The sequence below is a fragment of the Oryctolagus cuniculus genome, chromosome 7 (assembly GCF_051225735.1).
Source record: "Oryctolagus cuniculus isolate XC-2025 breed Fujian yellow rabbit chromosome 7, ASM5122573v1, whole genome shotgun sequence".
NCBI classification, from domain to species: domain Eukaryota; kingdom Metazoa; phylum Chordata; class Mammalia; order Lagomorpha; family Leporidae; genus Oryctolagus; species Oryctolagus cuniculus.
Genome location: NC_142873.1, coordinates 114,068,028 through 114,091,362, shown reverse-complemented (window position 1 = coordinate 114,091,362; position 23,335 = coordinate 114,068,028). Strand labels below are relative to the sequence as shown.

General features: G+C 41.9%; 1 protein-coding gene across 27 annotated transcripts in view; it reads left to right on the top strand.

Moving 5' to 3' along the window:
* FGGY (FGGY carbohydrate kinase domain containing) overlaps positions 1-23,335 on the top strand; it is a 511,202-nt gene that overhangs the window by 311,848 nt on the left and 176,019 nt on the right. The window contains exon 9 of one of the 27 annotated variants that reach the window (XM_089337334.1): positions 3,654-3,911. The exons of the other annotated variants lie outside the window; for them this stretch is intronic. Within the exon in view, the coding sequence (XP_089193460.1) occupies positions 3,654-3,824 (171 nt within the window). The 3' untranslated portion in view covers positions 3,825-3,911. Of the gene's footprint in view, positions 1-3,653; positions 3,912-23,335 lie in introns of those variants that run through there. 27 annotated transcript variants of the gene reach the window in all.

Below are 23,335 nucleotides of genomic sequence, written 5' to 3'. Positions count from 1 at the left end.
TTTTTCGAAGAGTGGTTCTCAACATGATCTGAAGGACTCGCTTTCTTCCTGTCTCCTCACTTTGGATGTTTCCAACTCAGGGAGTTAAGAGACTAAATTCCCAGGAACGTCGTATGCTTGATCAGGGCCTCTTTCTAGGTCACCTGAAAAGAATGAATGAACCACGGGTAAACAAATGAGCAAGCCATTGAGTGTTGGTAAATACTTAGCAGCTCCCTACCCACTGGCTCCTGTTACTTCCAGGAATCTGGAGAAAATGCCTGGGGTTCACCATAAGACATACTAATCAAGCCTTTGATATTTTAGAAGATAGAAGTGTGGGCTGCACATTTATCATCTTTGTAGATGATTTAATTAACAAGAGAAAAATGCTTTTCCTTTTTTAAATCCATGAAAGAAGAACTGCTTGTTTATAGTTAATTACTGCCAAATTACCAAAACCCCAGATAATGCATAGCATGGGTTAGCCAGAGGTTGAAAGGTTATAGGGTCAGGAGGCGCTGATCTTTGCCATTGACTCAGCACCCTTCCCTGGAGCTGTCAAGTCGCAGTGTGACTGGGCAATTTGTCCTACAGTTAAGTTGGATGAGGAGAGGACTCGGGTAGGGCTGGAGGTGGGGAGGAGTATGGACAAAGTGAGGCTTGAGCAGAACATCACCTGTTGAGAGTTGAGAAATGCATCTGCATCTGCATCTTCTATTGTTCGGAACTCAATGTGTGCTCAGTCTTTGCTGAATGTAAGCCATAGTGGTTCTCTCGGAGTGGAAGTGGAGCCTTATAAAGTGGGTTTAGGTAAGGTTCTTCATCATTCAGTACTTGATTTCTTCATCTGTTTAAGTGTGGCTAATCGTGCTTCTCTTTAAAGTGTGTTAAGGATTAAGTTAGGTAATCTTTAAAGAACTTGGTACTGTGCCTAGCATGAAATACCTATAATTGTTAATATGAAATACCATTTAATAGAAAGGATCAATTATGGCTAGAATAAATAATACATATGGCAATGGATTAAATGTGGAGATACCAGCACGAATTCATATTTAGCTTAACTTAGCTTAATAGCATATACAGGTGAGTAAACATATATGTATTTCCTAATTCTGTCAGCTGAGAAGGCCTGCAAATGAGAACATACCAGGTACTTTTAGAAGAACACTCAGGGCTGAGATTACAATTATCCAATCAAAACCCCAAAAATGAGGATCATTTGAAGAATGGTTGACTGTAGGGTTGCTCAGGGAATAGACAAGATATGCCTGGAGTATCTTGGAGTGCCAGAAAATAAGGACATGTGTGTAATTGAGGATACGTCAGAGGGAGCCAAATGAGGGGCATTCTAGTGGCCAGAACCAGCACCATTTAAGCAGTAGAGTATTGTGTTATAAACCGAAGTATAACATGACTATCCATGAATCCAGACTGCTGCGAGCGATTGAATACGTGAAGAGAGGAAACAAGTCCCATGTGCAGAAGAAACCCAGGATAGATGGCTTTGCACTGATGTGTGAACTGCACGTGATGCCTTCCTTCAAAGTGTAGGAAAAGAGGAGGAACGAGTGACTTCACACTGGAGAACTATGACAAACTCCACCTCAACCAGGTGGCCAGGGTCAACATTAGCAGTGATAAGTCATGTTGGTGACAAGTACTGTTAATGACACATGGTCTTCTCTTGCTTCTCCTTATTACTCTAGTCTAATCATCATAAAAACATCAGATAATTCCCAATTAAAGGATAGTTCATGGAATACTGAATAGTACTTAATCAAAATTGGGAATGTCATCAAAACACAAGAGAAATCTGAGTAATTGTCTCATCCAAGAGGAGCCTAAGGAGATGTGACAGTGAGATTTGAAGCGATATCATGGATGGGATCTTGGAACAAGGAAAGGACAAAGGTGGAAACTAAGGAAATCTGAATAAATATTGAATTTAGTTCATGATAATATATCAATGTCACTCACTAATCGTGACATATGTGCCTAATTTAAGATACATATAATGGGGAAACTAAATAGGGGTGTGACATATAAGAACTCTCTGTTCTAGCTTTACAATTTTTCTATATTTGAATATTAAAAGTTTTTTTAAAAAAAATTCCTTCCTTCATTTTCCCTTCCCTCCTTCTTTCTTCCTTTCTCTCTCTCTCTCCCTCTCTCCCTCTCTCCCTCTCCCTTTCTCTCTCTCTCTCCCTCTCTCCCTCTCCCTTTCTCTCTCTCTCCCTCTCTCCCTCTCCCTTTCTCTCTCTCTCTCTCTCTCTCTCTCTCCCCCTATCTCTCTCTCTCCCTATCTCTCTCTCTCCCTATCTTTCTCTCTCTCTTTCATAGAATGACGGAGAGAGAAGAGACAGATCTTCCATCGTGGGTCACTCCCCAAAGCAAAGAGCCAGGAATTCCATCTGGGTCTCCTACGTAGATGGCAGGAAGTCAAATATTTGAGTCATCATCTGCTTTTCCCCAGACACATTGTCAGGGAGCTGGATCAGAAGCATAGTAGATGGAACTCCAACCAGCACTCTGACATGAGATGTAGGCATCCCAACTAGTGGCTTAACCCCCTGCTCCACAGTGCCCACACCAAAAGTTAAATAACTTTCAGTTAATTAATTAATTAAGAAAATATTTTCTTGCATTTGCCTAGCTAACTGCTAAGGGTCTTAAGATAAATAAGATAAAACATCCTGCCTGCCAACAAGGAGCTCAGGTGGGTTGAGAAAGACAAAGAAATCAAAAACTCCAGTACAAAAGTGGTAATTACTATGTTAATGCTTGGCTGGAATGTGGGAGGAACATGAAAAAGAAGCCAGCTCATGCCTTCAGTAGGCAAGGAAGTTTTCCTGTAGGAAATTGTATTCACAGTGCTATGACCTCCCTGTCCCCACTGGGACACTGTGCCCGCCAGTCCATTTCAAGTTCTGGGCCCTGTCCTCACACTGCACCTTGTTTCACTTTTCCATTCCCATAGAACCGCACAGCTGATCTCTCCTGAGGCCCACTGGGACAGCAGCACAGGAAGAGAGAAAAACCCTGTGCCTTGCACTGATGACCTTCTGTTAGCAGGCTGTCATCTCTAGGCAAATGGCTTTGTGTCCCTTTAGTAGGTGACATTGATATGGTCATAAAAAGAAAGGTGAAGCAGGAGGGAGGCCCACGTGGTACCAGGAGATTACTGTTTTCACCTCCTGAATGGAAGCGTTGCCCTGCTCAGTCTTCACCTACTAGCACCTGCTATTGTCAGCCCTGTGGTAATCAGCATTTTCGGGAGACTCTCCATTTTGAGACTGGCTCCAGGGCCCTGCAACTGCATATATTGGAAACAAACCATATACTAGCCATTGATTTGGTGAACAGAGGGTTGTGCTGCACTGTGACCAACAAGAGACAGACCAAGTACTCAAGGAGCTCAAGGTAGCTTGTTTCTCCTAATGTTTGGGGCAGGACAGGTCTTATGTTGTGCTAGACTGGATGTGTCTAGCATCCCTGGCCCCAGCCAATAGCACTCCAGCCTGGGTCACTGTGAAGATACGAACAATAATAATAACTACTGCTGGCTGGCACTGCGGCTCAATAGCCTAATCCTCCGCCTGTGGCGCCGGCACACCGGGTTCTAGTCCTCGTTGGGGTGCTGGATTCTGTCCCGGTTGCTCCTCTTCCAGGCCAGCTCTCTGCTGTGGCCCGGGAGTGCAGTGGAGGATGGTCCAAGTCCTTGGGCCCTACAGCCACATGGGAGACCAGGAGAAGCACATGGCACCTGGCTTCGGATCAGCGCAGTGCACCAGCCACAGCACATCGGCTGCAGCAGCCATTGGAGGTTGAACCAATGGTAAAGGAAGACCTTTCTCTCTGTCTCTCTCTCTCTCACTGTCCACACTGCCTGTCAAAAAAATAAAAATAAAAAAACTAAAAAAAAAAAATATATAGCTACTGCCATCTATTGAATGCTGACAGGACCCAGCACCTTGCTGAAACCTTGTGTCATGCAACCAGCTCAGTAATCCTGAGAAGCAAGCACCATTTCTGTCCCCATTTTACAAGTGAGGAAACTTCAGCCAGGAGTGGTGAACGGGCCACGCACTGTGTAGGAAGGGGTTGCTTGTTTATGCCCTCTAGAGGATGCCTGCTCTTCCTCTTCAGTGCCATCACTTCTCTCACGGGCCCAGAGGAGAGAGCCAACACAATTACGATATGGGCAAGTGTTCAACAAACATTTCACCAAAGAAACGATGTGAATGGTAAGCACTATGACATATGTGCAAATCATTAGCCATTAGAGAAAACAAATTAAAACCACAATGAAATATACTAGTCACTTTTTAGGATGGCTAAACTTGTGCCGAAGATGTGGGGAACTGGACTCTCTCACACCTCTGGTGGGAACGTGCATAGAAGATCCACTTTGGAAAACAGGTTAGCATTTTCTTACAAAGTTGATATACACCTACTGTGTGACCCAGCCGTTTCCCACTTACCAAAGCGTATATCCATGTAAACCTCCAACAGAGATCGTCATAGCAACCTTATGTAGTGGTACAAACCTGGGAACAACCCAGTTGTCTATAAACAGTGAATAAACAAGCTCCTGGTATATCATTAAAATGGACTGTTACTAAGCAATAAAAGGAAATGAACTAATATAAGATACAACATAGGGCTTCTCTTTAATAATGCAGTTACATTAAAGCATTTACTAACTCCTTAATGATAGTAAATATAAGACTTCACCAAGCCGGCGCCGCGGCTCACCAGGCTAATCCTCCTCCGCCTTGCGGCTCTGGCACACCAGGTTCTAGTCCTGGTCAGGGCGCCAGATTCTGTCCCAGTTGCCCCTCTTCCAGGCCAGCTCTCTGCTGTTGCCAGGGAGTGCAGTGGAGGATGGCCCAAGTACTTGGGCCCTGCACCCCATGGGAGACCAGGAGAGGCACCTGGCTCCTGCCATCGGATCAGCGCGATGCGCCGGTCGCAGCGCGCCAGCCACGGCGGCCATTGGAGGGTGAACCAATGGCAAAGGAAGACCTTTCTCTCTGTCTCTCTCTCTCACTGTCCACTCTGCCTGTCAAAACAAAACAAAACAAAAGATTTCACCAAGAATCACTTTTTCCTGCATCTACAAAATTATAAAATATGTCACAAGATGTTGACTGGAACAAATATTTTAAAGTTACCTTATATGTGCCAGGAATATTTTCATTTGATGTCATAAAAAATGCATATCCCATATCCATTGCTTCAATATTAAGGATATAGGAACAGACTGACAAACTCTAACCTGAAAATTCGATATAACAATCAAAAGTTTTAAATTTTGGAGCATTTTGAATTTGGGACTTTTGGATTGGGAATGCTCAACTGGTAAAGTCCATACAAATATACCCAAATCCAGAAACCTCTGACATAACAAACATTTCTGGTCCCTAGCATTATAAAGAAAGGACACTCAGCCTGCACTTCACGAACCAAATAATGCCACAAATAATATTTTTAAATATTTAAATAATAATTTAAAATATTTTTAGCCTTTGCACATGGGTGACACTATTCTTTTGTAAAATGAGACTAAGTAAATTTTTAAATAGATTAAAAACATTATGCATAGGAAAGATTCATATCAGCATAAAAATATCTTACACTTATGGGCTTGGTGGATATGACTATGATCTTACTTCCTGATGTCTTAATAAAGTAAAAATAAAACAACAAAAAAGATATAAGTTAATCACAAGATAATCACGCTGAGGCATAGAAGCCAGACATAAAGAATGCCAACTGTATAGTTCCATTATTTAAAGTTTCAGGAAATGCAAAATGATTTGGTTGCCTAGAACGGGTAAAGGGGTACCATGAGGACCAGGGAAGTAGAACTGCCAGAGGGCACAGGAAAGACTTGGCAGTGATGATCATGATTATCCTGATTCGGGTACAGGTTGAGCATCCCTTATTCAAAATTGGAAATGCTTCAAAATCCAAAACTTTGTGGGTGCTGATCTGAAGCCCGGGTGGAAAAGTCCACAAATCAACTGTATAAAATTGTCACCAGGCTATGTGTTGAAGAAGTAGGTGAAACAAATGAAATTTTGTATTTAATCTTGGGTCCCTTCACCAAGACACCTCATCATGTATATGCAGATATTCCAAAATTCCAAAGCATCTGAAATCCCAAGCACTTATGGTTCCCAGCATTTAGATAAGGGATACTCAGCCTGTAATGTCTTCACTGGGTGTGTACTATGTCAAAACTTATCAAATCCAACATATTAGTCAAAGCTAACTGTAGCTCCATAAAGCTTTTTATAAAAAAAAAAAAATACTGGAAAAGATAATAGTATCTGCAGCCACTTAGAATAATGCTTACTATCCTCAAACACTATTCTAAACATATCTATAAAATTTATTTAGTCCTAGTCCTCATTTACAAAATGTATATAGGTGATCGATAAATCTTACTTTTCGTATTTTCCCTTCTGATTCATAGTTCTCTAGCTATACTGATATATTTTATTCTACTCTCTTGAGCCGTAGCACAGATGAATAAACGCTAATGCTTGTGCTTCAGTGGTACCAATGTGTATCCCAGATGAAACTGACGGGCCTGAAGGAGGCGTGTTTCCTGTGGCTCCTGTTGGCCCATCCTGTACAGTTGGGCACTGGGCACTGATGACTGCAGAGTTTTTTGTTTTTTTGTTTTTTTTTTTTTTTTGACAGGCAGAGTGGACAGTGAGAGAGAGAGACAGAGAGAAAGGTCTTCCTTTGCCATTGGTTCACCCTCCAATGGCCACCGCGGCCGGTGCGCTGCGGCCGGTGCACCGCGCTGATCTGAAGCCAGAAGCCAGGTGCTTCTCCTGGTCTCCCATGGGGTGCAGGGCCCAAGCACTTGGGCCATCCTCCACTGCACTCCTGGGCCACAGCAGAGAGCTGGCCTGGAAGAGGGGCAACCTGGACAGAATCCGGTGCCCTGACCAGGACTAACTAGAACCCAGTGTGCCGGCGCCGCAGGCAGAGGATTAGCCTATTGAGCCATGGCGCTGGCCTGATGACTGCAGAGTTCAGTTACTTTCCCTCCCTGAGATGTGTACAAGTGCTTCGATTTTCCCAAGTCTCTTCTTCCCCAGGGCATCCTCATCCAACACCTGTCTCTGCTGAGGAGACCTGACTGGAAGAAGCCCCTTATATCTAAGGTGCTCTCCACTTATTTCCAACCCCACTTTTTGTAAATGAGGACTGAATAACTTTTATAGGTGTACTTAGAACAGTGCCTGCAGTGTGGTAAGCGTTAGATAAGTTATTACAGATACTACTATTGAGTTCCCCACCACCACCACCCTACTAGTATTCTTTCTTTTAAAAACCTTCATTGAGCTGTAATTAGCATTCAGGGAGATCAGGGAGTCCATGTGGCCTCTCCAGGAAGTAAGATTTTCACTGAATGGTTTTAGTTTGGTGTAACTTGGGTGAGGAACCAGGCAAGCTCTTCCATCTCTGCTCTCCCTTCATCAAGGCAGTCCTCTAGAACTCTCTAGTCCCCCACTCCCTATGCTGTGCCCTCAAGGGGAGAATAGAACCTCCTTCTCCTGGGGCTCATCCTGATGTACCTCCCGCTGCTGGGATCTGCTGGCTGATCTCTGTCCTGCTGGGTAGAGACCCAGGGAGCCTGGGGTCCTAGGGTTTGGGGCTCAAACCAGAGAAAAGCCATCTTTCAGACCCTGCCACGTTGTTAGAGCTGCCTAGAATGTCACTCCACAACTTCCTTGGGCTATCTGAGGACAAAATTCCCCCAAAGCAAACTGTGTGACCTGGGTCTGGGTTGGCTGTGTCACCCAGGACCGTGGGGGCACTGGACAGGGTCTGTCTCTTAGAAGAGCAAGGGTTGTGTAGCATCATTGGTTATAGGGAAATGCCAGTAAACACCACAGTGAGAACCATTCCATGCTTAGGGTGGTTAGAGTTGTGGCACGAATGTGGGGGACTGGAACTCAAACCCCATGGGTGGGAGTGGGAAAGAGCACGGCCACTTTGGAAAACTGTTGAGCAGTTCCTTCAAGTGCTACATACCATGTGATCCAGCCTCTCAGTTCCCCCAAAATCCGAGCAAAGCTTTCTGGCCCCAGATTTCTGGAAGGTCACCAGAAACACAGCAGGTAAAATGAGGCCCCTCAGAAGTCAGAAACAAACCTTTTGGCCTGGGCCCAGCTGAGACTGCAGCTTGCCTGGAAGAATGGTAGAAGCTGAGAGGGGCAAAATTGGGTCTCTGTGTCTCAGCCCTCTCCTCCTTAGCTGCAGGGGAAAGACACCACATTCTCTGGGAAGATGAAGTGCGGCAGGGGGTGGGGCGATAGAAAGGAGGGGATATGCTAGAAGACTACTGTAGAAGAGGAAATGTGCAGTAATAACAAGAACAGCTGATGATTACTGCATTTTACCATGGTCTAAGAAATTTGGAGATACGTTTTTTAATGCTCATAGTAATGTTCAACACAGTTTTAAAAGTTACCCTGTCAATTTACAGGCCATGAAATTGAGGCTCAGAGAGACAAACTACTTACGCAAGTACACATAGCTAATAAGTGCTTTAGATAGAACTACAGCGTAGGCTGTCAGATTCCAGAACACGTGCCCTCAACTCTCAGAAGAGCCGCAAGACACATGCATGTTCTGCGGGAATGGTGGCAGAGTGATTACAAGGAAGATGAGAGCGGCAAAGTTGGGGCTGGATCACAGTGCTCCCGTTTTCCCTTCTTCCTGGTCTTCCAAGTCACTGCCTCTGGAGAGCCACGAGCCTAATGATAACAATAAAAATAAACAACCTCACTTGTCGCCTTCATCCCCCAGGAAGAGAGCATTTATGAGACTCATTTAATCATCCGCATTTCCCTGCTGCCCTGTGGTCAACTGAATTTGGCAGCTGACTTCCCAGCTCATGAGGAAGTTTCTGGGTTCATTTGGAAGATCACGAAATGAAAACCACATTGACTTTTTTTTTCTTTTGCTATTTGCCACTCATCTGCTCTGTGGGTGACTGATACTGTGGCTGCCGAGGGTTACCTAGCAGTGCTGGAGAGTGGCTATGCTTTTCCAGAAGTTCAGTGTGCATGAAATGGTGGTGAAGACAGCCCTTGCAGAGCCCTCACTAAGTGTCAGGTGCTGTGCCAAGTGCCTCAGCAAGCGTGAGCTCATTCAGTTCTCCATACATTTAGTTCAGAGGTTTTAGTATTTGGGGCTCATTGTATTTCCCATATTTTTTTCATCCCTTTTTCCCATTCTCTTTTTCTGCTTCTAGTTCCTCTGTTTCATATGTTAATTTAATGTTCCTGTATTTTCCCCAAATACCATCAGAAGTTTGGGGTAGTTTCTATTCTTCCAGTGATCCAAATGGCTAGAGCCCCCAGAGAAATAATATCCAAGAAACCAAAGCCCCCAGAAGAACCCATGAGAAGTTTTTTTTGAGCAATCGATGCTGAAGAAATGAGATTGAAAGTCCATTTCGAATGAATTATCAATGGCTTTCTACCATCAATAGGAAGTTCAAATGGAAAACTTGAGTGAATATTCTGACTATGTTTTTATGGATCTAGGTTATAGTCAATTCAATAAAGAACTGAAGTCTTAAATCCTGAGGAGCTAAAAAAGTTACTGCAATAGTGTCATGTATTTTTTTTAACTTTTTATTGGAAGATAATTCACAAACCATAAAATTCATTTTCTGGCTATGTATTTTTAAAACTCCATACAACTGAGTTTAGTGACACTTGACAAAGAGAAAAATTTAGTGTCCATCTTCTAGGTTACACCATGGGATGTGTTCTTTATTGCATATAGAGTTAACAGAAGGATGTCACAAAAGAGTGCATTTCCTGGGCCGTTGTTTTGCAGTGGGTTAAGCTGCTGCCTATGATGCCATCATCCATATGAGCACTGGTTTGAGCCCTGGCTGCCCCATTTTCAATCCAGCTCTCTGCTAATGTACTTGGGAAAGCAATGAAAGATGGACCAGTCACTTGGGCTTCTGCCGCCCATGAAGGAGACACAGGTGGAGTTCTAGGCTCCTACCTTCAGCCTGACCCAACTCCAGCCACTGTGGCCATTTGGAGGGTGAATTAGCAGATGGAAGATCTGACTCTCAGTCTCTTTCTCTCTCTCTCTCTCTCTCTCTCTCTCTATATATATATATATATATATGTATATATGTGTATATATATGTGTGTATATATATATATATATATATATATGACCCTGCTTTCCAAATAAATAAGTCAGTCTTTAAAAAAAAAAAAGTACATTTCCACCTGCACCTGTAAGGACACCTGTAATAAACTTGTGTAGTACTGGACAAAGAGTAGGTGTCCAGTAAATGGTGGATGGATGCATGGTGCAACAGTCTGAAAAAAAGCAGGCGTCAACCATTAAAGGTTTTAAAGAACAATTCATGCCATGCCAGTTAGATTTCCTCTTTGACTGACAGACTGTGTAGTAAGAGGCAGCTATAGCATGTAAACTCTCCAGTCTTCAGTCACATAGCCCGTTTTTTCTTGATTAACTGACCCTTCCCATAAGACATAGCTTCATTGGTCGGTTTACTTACATGATTCTGTCCATGTAGGAACCAAGCTATTCACTGAATTAGACCTTGAGGCATGTGAAAAGCGAAAAACAGAGGACAGTGCTGTGGCATAGGGAGTTAAGCTGCTGCCTGTAATCCTGGCACCCCATATGGATGCTGGTTTGAGCCCCAGCTGCTCTATTTCTGATCCAACTCCCTGCTATTGCACCTGGGGAAGCAGAGGAGGATGGCCCAAGTGCTTGGACCCCTTTCCCACAAGGGAGACCTGGATGAAGCTCCTGGCTCCTGGCTTCAGCCTGGCCCAGCCCTGGCCATTGCAGCTGTCTGGGGAGTGAGTCAGCAGATGGAAGACCTCTGTGTGTGTGTGTCTTCCTCTCTCTGTAACTATGCCTTTCAAATAAATAAGTAAATCTTTAAAAAAAATTAGAAAAAGAAAAACCAGAAAACTAATTGAAAAATAGCAACAATGCCCAATGGCCCAATTTGCATTTGGACTTTTTGTCTCATTTAGCTATTTGTGAAGCCAGGCAGACTAAGCCATAATTCTCTTGGTTGAGGACACATTTAAATGGAAGATGCTTTTGAATGATTGGTCAGCTGCAGGGCTTCCATTACATCTGCTTCTACCACTGGTCTACATGATAAAAATTGATAGAGTGTTCCTCAGATTTCCATGCCACCCTCACATGAGAATTTACTGTGATCTTGGAAGATAGGGTTAGGGTTCTCTGGAATTGAGGAAGTGGCTCACGAAAAAGAAGAGGAACTCCCAATGACAAAACTCAACTGTTTAAAAATATGTATTTTCTCTTCCATGGTGTACAGAACAGAAATGTGCAAGAACTTGTCTACCCCAATAGACTTACAAGGAAGATGGTATTGAAAACTATATCTGATGGGTTCACTCTCCTGATAAAAATCCCCTGTGAGCTCTCCTGGGTGGAGGACGTCTTGCGTGATCTAGACCCTGTCTGCTTTGGATCTCATTTCCTGCTACTGAACTTTCAAACTATATTTCAGCAGTGCATCCACATATCCTTATCTGAACTCCACAAGGCCAAATACACGTGAGAAGAGAGAATGATTACATTTTAGACAGTTAAAACTATACATATACGACATAGGGGTTTTTATTTTATTTTTAACGATTTATTTATTTATTTACTCGCCGGTGCCGCGGCTCACTAGGCTAAACCTCCGCCTTGCGGCGCCGGCACACCAGGTTCTAGTCCCAGTCGGGGCGCCGGATTCTGTCCCGGTTGCCCCTCTTCCAGGCCAGCTCTCTGCTGTGGCCAGGGAGTGCAGTGGAGGATGGCCCAAGTGCTTGGGCCCTGCACCCCATGGGAGACCAGGAGAAGCACCTAGCTCCTGCCATCGGATCAGCGTGGTGTGCCGGCCGCGGCGGCCATTGGAGGGTGAACCAACGGCAAAGGAAGACCTTTCTCTCTGTCTCTCTCTCACTGTCCACACTGCCTGTCAAAAAAAAAAAAAAAAAAAAAAGTTAGTTCCTTACTACAACAATAACAACAACAACAAAAGATTTATTTATTTACTTGAAAGAGTTACACAGAGAAAGAGAGGGAGAGAGAGAGAGACGAAGAGAGAGAGGAGTCTTCTATCTGCTGGTTCACTCCCCACTTGGCTGCAATGGCTGGAGCTGTGCCAATCTGAAGCCAGGAGCCAGCAGCTTCTTCCGGGTCTCCCACATGTGTGCAAGGGCCCAAGGACTTGGGCTATCTTCTACTGCTTTTCCAGGCCATAGCAGAGACAAAGAGATGGATGGGAATTGGAGCAGCCAGGACTTGAACCTGCACCCATATTGGATGCCAGCACTGCAGGCAGTGGTTTTACCCACTACACCACAGCACTGGCCCAACATAGGCTTAATACTGCCAGTTAGGCCTGAAACATACCTACAGTGAAGCACATTAATATTTCTGTAGCAAAACATGGATATTCACAACAAGTAGGTTGAATAGACTCTACATGCTTGATGTATTCAGATGAGATGCTGTGCTCCAGTGAATCATGAGAAACCGTTTGGAATTTGGAGTGCTGTGGGTGGAGGAAGTACACTGGGCTTGCACTTAACTCTTCTTACAATGAGCCTGGACTCTCCCATTTGGCCTTTGTGCATGCTGTTTCCTCTGTCAGGCATGGCCACTTCGGCCTTCTGTTTGTTGAGTAATATCATCAGCAAAATCTTTACAGTTATAACTCCTACTGTTGAGTATTTATGATGTTATTTCTTACAACCAGTAAACTCTATGGGGTGATTCTTATTGTATCATAACCCCCAGTGTTCAGATAAAGAAACTGAAGCGAGGAAGGGTCACAGAGCCAGAGGGAGAGCTTAGATTGAGTCCCCTGAGCCTGTGCTCTTAGTCACTAAATTATTCTTAGTGTGTGTCTTCCCTAAAGTTCTGGTTGCAGTGTTACCTTCCTAAGACCTCCTTCACTCCCTCCACCTGATTTCATTGATTATGCCTTCTCCAGACCTTCTAAGCTTTTATGCTGATCTCCAGTGCAGCGTTTATCATTCTGTGCCTTCCCCACAAACCTCAACTCCTTGAGTAGTTGGGATAAAATCAACTTCAATGCTCTATCTCTAGGGCCTATGTTAGGTATTCAACACATAATTTATTATCAAGTTAACCCAAAGAGATATGTTAATAGATAACATATAACATACAAGATAGTCAACACCGATCACAAGTGCAAGGATGTAAAAAAATGTAAAAAAGAAAAATATTCAATAAGCAAAACCTTACTCATTTTTATTCATGGCATGTAAAGAAGAATTTGTTGGGTTCAGAAGTTCAAGGTTTAGCAACAAACATGTTTATCCTGAATAATAATGATAACTGGGACATATTAAAAACTAACCATGTGCTTTTTTGGTAGGCAGCCTGTATATAGGATTTCTAATCCTCACAACAAATATGAGACCAATTTTAGAATCCCTGAATAGGCAAAAATCACAGCTATATAAGAAAAAAAGATGTAATAGCCATTTTAAATCAGCATATGGAGTAATACTGATGTGCTCAGATTTTAAAAAGGTTAAACATTATTATAGGGTGTCACATGAAATGTCTCAATAGAGTACATATCCCCATCTAAGAAATGATGGGGTGGAGGTCAGATCAATTACAGGCTAGTACATAGACTTTTGTATCCATTCCTCAAAAATGTTAAGTGATACCAGAAGTACAAGGGTGCTTCAAAAGTTTATGGAAAACTGGAATTAAAAGGTAAGTTTACTTTAGTGTAAAAAATGAAATTCATGAATTTTTTTCATAATAAACATTTTCCATGAACTTTTTTTGAAGACCCCCTCATATATCCCACTGTCTTCCTCAGAGCTGGGTTCAGTTTTGAGCTCTGCTTTTGGAAAAAATTGGTGGAAACTAAAAGGAACCACATAATACACACTGGAACATTTAATAGAAGGTGGTACCCACAAGCAAAGTCAACTAAGATGATCAAGATGACAAAGAGTGGTTCTGACTACTCAAAGAGAAACCTTAGCAGTTGGGTCATTTATTTTCTGATTAATAAACAATTCCTCATACTTTAGAGTTTTAAAATGTCTTATGGAATTTGACATTCAGGATAACCAAGGCACTCATAGCAGGTGTTGTTTGCTTCTTAAAATCAAACTCCAAGAAACTGTGATTTGTCCAACCTCCCATATCTGATGAATGATAGGACCGAGAGTCAGGTACAGGTCTAAGCAAAGCCCCGAGCCATTTCCATTGCATCCTTAGTTGGTTCATCTTCATTTACTCAGATTGCAAGATCCTGCAGCTGGCAAAAGTCTGGTTTATCACAGGAAAGGCTCCTGGATCCATGTCTTTAATTGTCATTTTGACTTTAAGTTCTCCATTGAGTTATAAGCCAGTGCTTCTCAATTAATGCATATAAAAAGGGAACTCCTTAAAAAAAAAAAAAAAAAAAAAACTGCAGTTCCTCAGGCTCACTTGCCCAGGGTCTGATTGAGTAAGTCTTGCTGGGAAGGGAAATGAAGAATGTCCCTCTTCCATGCACCCATGTGATTCTAGGGGAGCACTTCCAGAAACACTGCTTTCAGTTCCTTCAGAGCAGTAGTCCTGTATTTCCATCATGTGTCCTCAATGCCCAGCAGGACACCTTGTATACAGGTAGTCCTTTAGGTTTACACCCAATGAAGACAAAAGTGAAGTAAATCAACACAGGATTCATGTAAAATGAAGAGAATCGAGTTAGAGAGTCAATCCCTTCCAGATTGGGGTCACACAGCACAGGTAGGGGTGTCCCTTGAATCTACAGACTCCAAAGAAGCTCTCTCTAGATAGACTCAGATCCTGACACACTGAGAAGCCATGGCTTGGACAGCATACCTGGTAGAATTTGCTGACAATTAGAGATTTTAGGATTCTTGTTTTGTTGTGAAAAACAGAATGAAGTAAAACAGTGGGAGATTCGTTTGCAGCTCTGTGCCAGCAAACCCAGAAACCAAAGCACAGACACAACAGGGCACAACAGGAAACCACAAAGGCCTAAGATCTTTCAGTGTAAATAGGAAGTCAGTTTCCGTTGGAACCCACAGCTCAGTGTTTTATCCAACTCTGCCCATTCCCTTCTTTAGCCCCAGCACAGAGGAAAGTTAATACCACCTGGGCTATATAGCTTTTTGAAATGATTGTTCTGATTGGGAGTTGGAGCAAGCTTCTCTTGTTTGTGGTGGTAAATAATTTGGGACACAGGTGCAGTTTGGACTTGAAAGCATTAATTGGTCTCCCTGGTTTTCCCTGCAGTGATATTTGAAACTCCCATCTTCCTGCACAAAGTAGTCTTAATCCACACACACTCAGAAAGCACTTTCCATTGACAAACATCTTTCATTACTCCATCTGTGGACCTTTGGGTCCAGGTGCAAATACTGAAATATTTGCAATGCTTAATATGTACTCAGTGTTCATTGGATTGACATCTACAGTCTCATTTGATTGCTCCTACTGCTTTGGGAAATGATAAATAGGACACAGATGATCATCATCATTTTGAGACAGGGAAAATGGAGATAGGGAAAATATGGGAGTAAAGACAAGCGTTTTGAAGCCATGTAGACCTGTTTTCACCTCCAAAGTAGTTAAGCTTTCACACCAGAATGCCTTCTTTTATTCAGTCAATTCTTTTTTAAAATTTTCCCTGGTGATTTATTGTTTTTATTTTTATTTTTTAAATTTTATTTAAGATATACACATTTATTTTATTGCATATATACAGATTCAGGAACATAGTGATACCCTTCTTCCTCCTCCCTCTCCTATTCCCTATCTTATTTTTTACAAAGTTCTATTTTCAGTTAACTTTATATTTTAACCCTACACTAAGTAAAAAGAGTTCAACAAATATTGTGAAAAACAACAACAACAAAAAAAACACTGTTCATCAACAGTCGAGATAAAGCTGTTAAAGATCATTACAACCCAAAGTGTCAATTTCACCCTTATAGATTACCTTTTACGTACTCCATTAGTTACCACAGATCAGGGAGAACGTATAGTGCTTGACTTTTTGGGACTGGCTTATTCCCTAAGCATAATGGTTTCCAGTTGCATCCATTTTATTACAAATGACAGGATTTCATTTTTTTACAACTGTGTAATATTCCATAGTGTATATATATCATAATTTCTTTATCCAGTCTTCAGCTGTTGGATATCAGGTTGATTCCATGTCTTAGCTCTTGTGAACTGAGCTGCAGTAAACATGGGTATACAGATCACTTTTCATATGCTGATTTATTTTCATTTAGGTAAATTCCCAGAAGTGGGATGGCTGGGTCATATGGTAGGTCTATATTCAGATTTCTGAGGTATCTCCATACTGTCTTCCACAGTGTCTGGACCAGTTTACATTTCCACCAACAGTGGATTAGGGTACCTTTTCCCCAACATCCTCAACAAACATTTGTCTTTGTTGATTTATGTATGAAAGCCATTCTAACTGGGGTGAGGTGAAATCTGATGTTGTTTTGATTTGCATTTCCCTAATGGCTAGTGATCCTGAGCACTTTTTCATGTGTCTATAGGCCATTTGAATTTCCTCTTTTGAAAAATGTCTGTTCAGGGCCAATGCTATAGCATAGTGGGTAAAGCTGCCACCTGCAGTGCTGGCATCCCATATGGGCATTGATTCAAAATCTGGCTGCTCCACTTCTGATCTAGCCCTCTGCTATGGCATGGGAAAGCAGTAGAAGATGGCCCAAATTCTTGGGCCCCTGTACCCACATGGGAGATCCAGAAGAAGTTCATGGCTCCTGGCTTCAGATCAGCCAAACTCCAGCTGTTGAGGCCAATTGGAGAGTGAACCAGCAGATGGAAGATCTCTCTCTCTCTCTCTCTGCCTCTGCCTCTTTATAATTCTGCCTTTCAAATAAATAACTAAATCTTAAGAAAAAAAAAAGAAAAATGTCTGTTCAAGGTCTTTGCCCCTATCTTAACTGGATTGTGTTGTTTTTGTTGAATTTCTTGAGCTCTTAATAGATTCTGAAAACTAATCCTTTATCAGTTACATGGTTTGTGAATATTTTCTCCCATTCTGTTGGTTGCCTCTTCATTTTGCTGAGTGTTTCCTTTGCAGTTCAGAACTTCTCAGCTTGGTACAATCCCATTTGTCAATTTAGACTTTGACTGACTGTGCTTCTGGGGTCCTTTCTTTGCCTATATCAATGTCAGTTTCCCCAGTGTTCTCTAGTAATTTGATTGTATCAGATCATAGATTTAGGTCTTTGATCCATTTTGAGTGGATTCTTTTAAGCATCTTCCGTGGGCCAGAGGCTGGAGTAAATATGGTGAGCAGAAGTAGATTTACAGTCTGGTGGAGGAGATTGACAACAAGCAAATTGTCACGGAAACATATTAACTACAGGCCTTGATAAGTTCTCTACTGTCATATTCTGCTGGTGGAAATATATATAGGTACAATCACTTGGAAAACAGTGAAGCATTATGTGATAAGTTTGAATATGCACATCCCCAATACTCCACCAAATCTACTCCTATATAGAAGCCTGTAGGAACTTCTGCACCTGGGCACAGTATGTGTGTCCGGTAACAAGTATAAGTTTATTTATAGCATGATTTTTCATCATAGCCCAAATTTCCATCAGTAATAGAATGAATAACTAAATTGTGTTATAGTCATACTTTGACCTATATATTTAAGATGAAGGAACTACAAGTATATATAACAAATATGAATCAAAAGTTGTAAGTGAAACAAAGCATGAAAAATATATACAGAATTACCTCATTCGTAGAAAATTAGAGTCAGAAGAGGCAATACATTTTAGAAATGCCTATGTATGCACTAAGCTAGAAACACAAAGGAATAATTGCTGCAAATATCAAAATGGGTGAATTCCATGGCTTGGTGTGCTGGTTGTTGAGGGAAAATATGTCTTCACAAGAGACTCTGGGGAACTGGCATTTCCTGGTGAAGGATTTCCCAGTCTTAATATGTCCATGTGTGCCTTATGCACTCTGCTATATGTATGATGTATGAGTGCTATAAAGCAGAGGACCAAGCATGAGAGCTTAAAGTCAGTTGATACAGTCTGGGAAGACTTCTGCAAGGAGTGGTGTTTGAACGGAGAGATTTTGATTAGGTGATTCAGCAGAGTTTGGGGCTGTGCAGGAAGGACACTTGCACATGGTGATGGTGGTAGTAAGTTGTCAGGGAGAGAGTAGGAGGGATATTGGCAGTTTTGGTGTAGTGTAGGAGAGGAGAGATGTAATGGTGAAGGGCAGAGAAGCAAATTGGGGCAGTACATACCGGGCTTGTAAACCTTGTGAAGGATTATGGTCTTTTGTCTTAAAAGAAACTGAAAGGTTTCAGCACAGTGAGTAACATAATTGGATTTACAAAGGATTGAAATAATTGGTATTTTGAGAACAGATTGGAGAGAGACCAGAGCGGATGCTCTGAGACCATATAGAAGGAGAATGTGAGTCCGGGTGAAGGATGATGTCATGGCAGCTTGTCCCAGATCGTGGTGGGGGAGATAGAGGGAAGTGGGATCTATTTGAAAGATGTTTAGAACATGAAATCAGTAGCACTTTTTTGGCATGAAAACTGCTGAGGGTGCAGTGCAATGCACTAAAGGCTTCCTACGTGTCTCACCCAATCTTCCGTGATCGGTAGCTGCCAAGGGAACAGATACCTTGGACAGGCTGGACTTGCAGGAGAGAAACTCTTCTAGTTATACTGTTGGCTGGGTTTTTATGTGAAATATTTTAATTTTTTGTCCCTTGGCTCTTATCAAAGGTCTTCCTTAGGGGTGGTCATTTAGCCTAGCAATTGAGACATTGCTTAAGAGGCCCACGATCCAAATCCAGGCTTGATGATTGTCTGTCTCCTGATCCTAGCTTTCTGCTAATGCAGGCCATGGGAGGCAGTAGTGATGGTTCAAGTGACTGGGTTCCTACCACCTACATGGGAGACCTGCATAGCATTCCTAACTTCCAGTTTTAGCTTTGGCCCAGCCCCAGATATCACAGGCATTTGGGGGAGCAAATCAACAGATGAGAATCATACCCTCTCTACCCACACATCTCAAAAAAGTAAATTAAAAATTTAAAGAAAATGAGAAGGTCTCAAGAAAAACCTATGTGGACACAATGATATTTCTGTTGTAACCCTGCCAACAATAGGTAATTTGAATCTAATCATGAGGAAGTATCATAAATCCAAATTGAGGGGGCTGTGGAAAAACACCCTTCTTCTACTCTTCACAGATATAAAGGTCATAAAAAAGGAAGAATGCTGGACCTTCTCGACATTCATGACAACAGAAGGGTGTGCGTGACACTGAATCAGATCTTAGACTAGCAGAACACTTTTATTTTTTAACTTCTACTAAAAAGGACATTTAGTGGACAATTGATGCAATTTTAATAAGGCTTGTTGATTAGATAATAGAATTGTATTAATGTTTACTTCCTGATAGGGCAATTGTGTTACGGTTATACGAAAGCATATTCTTGTTTTTTTATAAAACACACAGTAATATATTTAGGAGTAAATGGACAATATGTCTGCAACTAACTCTCAAATGGTTAAAAATTTATGTGCATACACACATGGGCTTGTGTCATATGGATGTGAAATATCAACAGGAAGCTTACGCAAAAACACTGGGAGAGGGCCAGCATTGCAGCGCAGTTGGTTAAGCTGCTGCTTATAGCACCATATCCCATATCATACGATGGTTCACATTGGTCCAACCCAGCCTTTGCAGCTATTTGTGGAGTGAACCAGTGGACTGAAGATGTCTATCTCTCTGTCTCTTTGTTTTTCCCCTTCTCTGTCACTCTGCCTTTCAGATAGATAGGTAGGAGGTAGGTAGGTAGGTAGGTAGGTAGTTAGGTAGATAGATAGATAGATAATCAAAAAAAAAACATTGTAAAAGCATGGGTGAAGGTTATAAAGGAATTTGTTGTACTATGTTTGTAACTTCTATCTGAAATAATTTTTAATAAAAAGTTTTAAAAGTATTTTAAAATACACACAGAGATGGATGTTAAACCTGGCACTTAAGACATTGGTAAAGACACCCATGGAGAGGGGCTAGCATTGTGGCACAGAAGGTAAACTGCCGTTTGCAATGTGACGTCCCTTATCAGAATACCTCATATTAGAGCACCAGCCTGAGTCTCAGCTGCTCCTCTTCTGATCCAGCTCCTTGCTTATGTGCCAGGGAGGCAGCAGATGATGGCCCAAGTATTTGGGCCTGTTCCCCCTGTGTGGGAAACACAGATGGCACTCCAGGCTCCTGGCCTTGGCTATTTTGAAAGTGAACCAGCAGATGGCAGATCTCTTTCTCTCTCCCTCCCCATCTCCCTCTGTCACTCGGCCTAAAAAGATACCTATATCATGCATCAGACTACATGGGATTGGCTCTCAGCTCTGTTCCCTGACTCCAGCTTCCTACTGCAGACCCAGGGAGACAGCAGTGATACATCAAGTAATTGATTTCCTACTACACACATGGGAGACCCAGCTTGAGATCTCAGATCCTGGCTTCAGCCAGGCCCAATTCTAGGTATTGTGGGTATTTTTGGAGTGAACAAATGGATGAGAGCTTGCTTGCTGTAGCTCATTGAAATAAATAAAAATGTAAAGAAAGAAGTAGCCATGTGAAAGTCATGCCTTTATTTTCTCTAACCATGCTAATAAGTCAATGCATCTTTCATTGTACCGCACATAAAATCCCACTTGAGAATTTTAGAATTCATAGTTATGAAAAGTGTAATTTCATCTGAACCAATAGGTTTTCTTCTTTCCAGTAATAAAAGCTTTAAAATTGATCATATTTTTCTTCTAACTCCATGAGCCAGGAAGCTATGGTTGCCACTATAACAAATTACCACAAACTTCATGACTTAAAACAAAACACATTTATTCTCTTATGGTTCTGGAGTATGGAGTTCCAAAACCCAAAATCAAGTGTCAGCAGGGCCATGCTCCCTGGAATTTCTAGGAGAGAATCTGTTCCTTGCCTCTTTCAGCTTCTGATTGCTGCCAGCATTCCTTGGCTTGTGGGTGCACCACTCAGTCTTGGCTTCTGTGTTCACATCACCTTCTCCTACCCTACAGTCCTTTCTCACCCTGACTCTCTCATGAGGACAGTTATGACTGCATTTTGGATCCTACCCAATAATCCAGAATTATTCTCTCATCTCAAGATCCTTAAATTGAATCACATTTGCAGGCCCTTTCTTTTCTTTCTTGCCTATATAAGGCTACAAGGACAGGCTAACTAGAGAGCTTTGGTGACCTAGTATGATTTCAGTGGTCATCAAAGGCTTCTGTAAGGCAAGATGTCTGTAACATTCTGGGTAGGAAGAAAGTGTCCCCAGTAGAGGGGACTGTGTTAACTGTATCTACACATGATTTCATCTGCGAAGTTTGTCTCTCTCGCTCCCCTTCTTTATATTTTCTGTTGTTCATAACTTTTGTCTAATTGTGTTTACCAGGGATGTCAGTATTGTGTTCAACAGTGGTAGGGATAAAAAACACTCATCTTGTTCCTTATCTTAAAGGGAATGTATCTAAAATTTCTCCTGTGAGTATGCTATTTGCTGGAGACTTTTGATTTTTGCATATACATGTATGCATACATATATCCTTTAAGGAACTGAAGAAATGATCTTTTGTTAGCATTTGGGATAGGTGGTCAGTAGCCTGTGCTTGAGCAGCCATTAAGGACTCTTAAACAGGATGGCCCCATTCTACAGCCATAGAGTTCTGTCACCATGCTGTGACTCACCATTTTATCCCTTGTATCTGGCACAGTGCCTGGGATTTAGGTATTCAGGATAAATGAATGAACGAATGCATGGAGGATACCTAATAAATATTTGTTGAATGTATGAAGGCTAGCATATTGTATTTTAAAATAAGCCAAAAATGAAGCTACTTTTCATTCCCCTTACTCAATGAACTGAGTTCTTGTGCTGCCATTCATACCTGTTTCCAGCACCTGGCACGGTTGGCTGGTCATCTGACCTGTGGAGGGATAAATGAGTGAGTAAATCGCAGAGCATTCTGCCGCTGGCCATTAGACTTTGCCCCTGAAGATTCTGAACTTTATCTGAACTGAAGCCAGGTGGTTAAAGATGATTTAATCAAGACAAAAGTAAAATACTCTCTTTAATGGAATAATTGCTTATTTCATTTTCTCCTGAAACTTGGCCATTCATCTCATGCCACTATCTCAGTTTATTCATGTTGTCCATTAAGTATTGAAAGTGATTATTCTGAATTAAGACAAAACTACTCACAAAGAATTGCCTTACTCTGGGACTAGAGTGTCCAGAATTCTAGTATTAAATTGGAAAGGGGTTGAGTATAGTGGCAGATTTAAAGTTTACCTGAAAAAAAGACTGTGCTGAGTTCCTAAGAATGTATACAGATTTACTGGTGAATTAGTGAGAGAGGGAGAGAGGTTGGTTATCAGAAAATGATCGGATAAGAATATCTTAGAAGTTTTAAATACTTTATGATGGCTCTATTGTATATCTAATTGTGCATCAAAATAAATTTCATTTAGTAAGTTAGTTATACCCAGTATTAAAATGTTCCATGTCTAGAAATTGATTAGTTTTCCTACTTAGAGCTCTCTGCTTTAAAAACCTTTTTTAACTCTACATTACATACAAAGTAAAGGGTAATTTATTTAGCCCTGACCAGCTGTGTCTCTCCCCTCTCTCACTGTATACACTCTGTTCCAGATATGTGGACCAGGATCTTACAATAGGATTCTTCCTATCTTGGACTATTTGAAGAGGCACCAGGGACCAGACCTCTATGCAGGGCTTGCTAAAAGATTGTAAAACACGTCTTCAAAACCACCCTGAGGATAGAAAATAAAGATGGAAGATGTCAGAGGCACAGAGTAATCAAATGGCTGAGGTTCGCTGTTATATTTGAGTAGTAAAGCAGAAAGTCAAGGCCTCATTGGCAGCAGGGTCTATATCCACTAAGACAAAAAGGGGTATGTGTGTGTATGTGGATGTGTATGTGGATGTGTGTGTGTGTGTGTGTGATAGAGAGAAAGAAAGAGGCAAGTGAGCAAGCTGAAAATATCTTAAGTGGGCCTCCATCCCAAAGGGTCAACTGAAGAAGCGTTGAAATCCCAATGGTGGCATGAACCACCTGAAGCTCAAGACTGACTAGGATCATGAGGGAAAGGTAGCCAGATTCCCACACATTGCTCTGAGGCCGGGGAAGGAC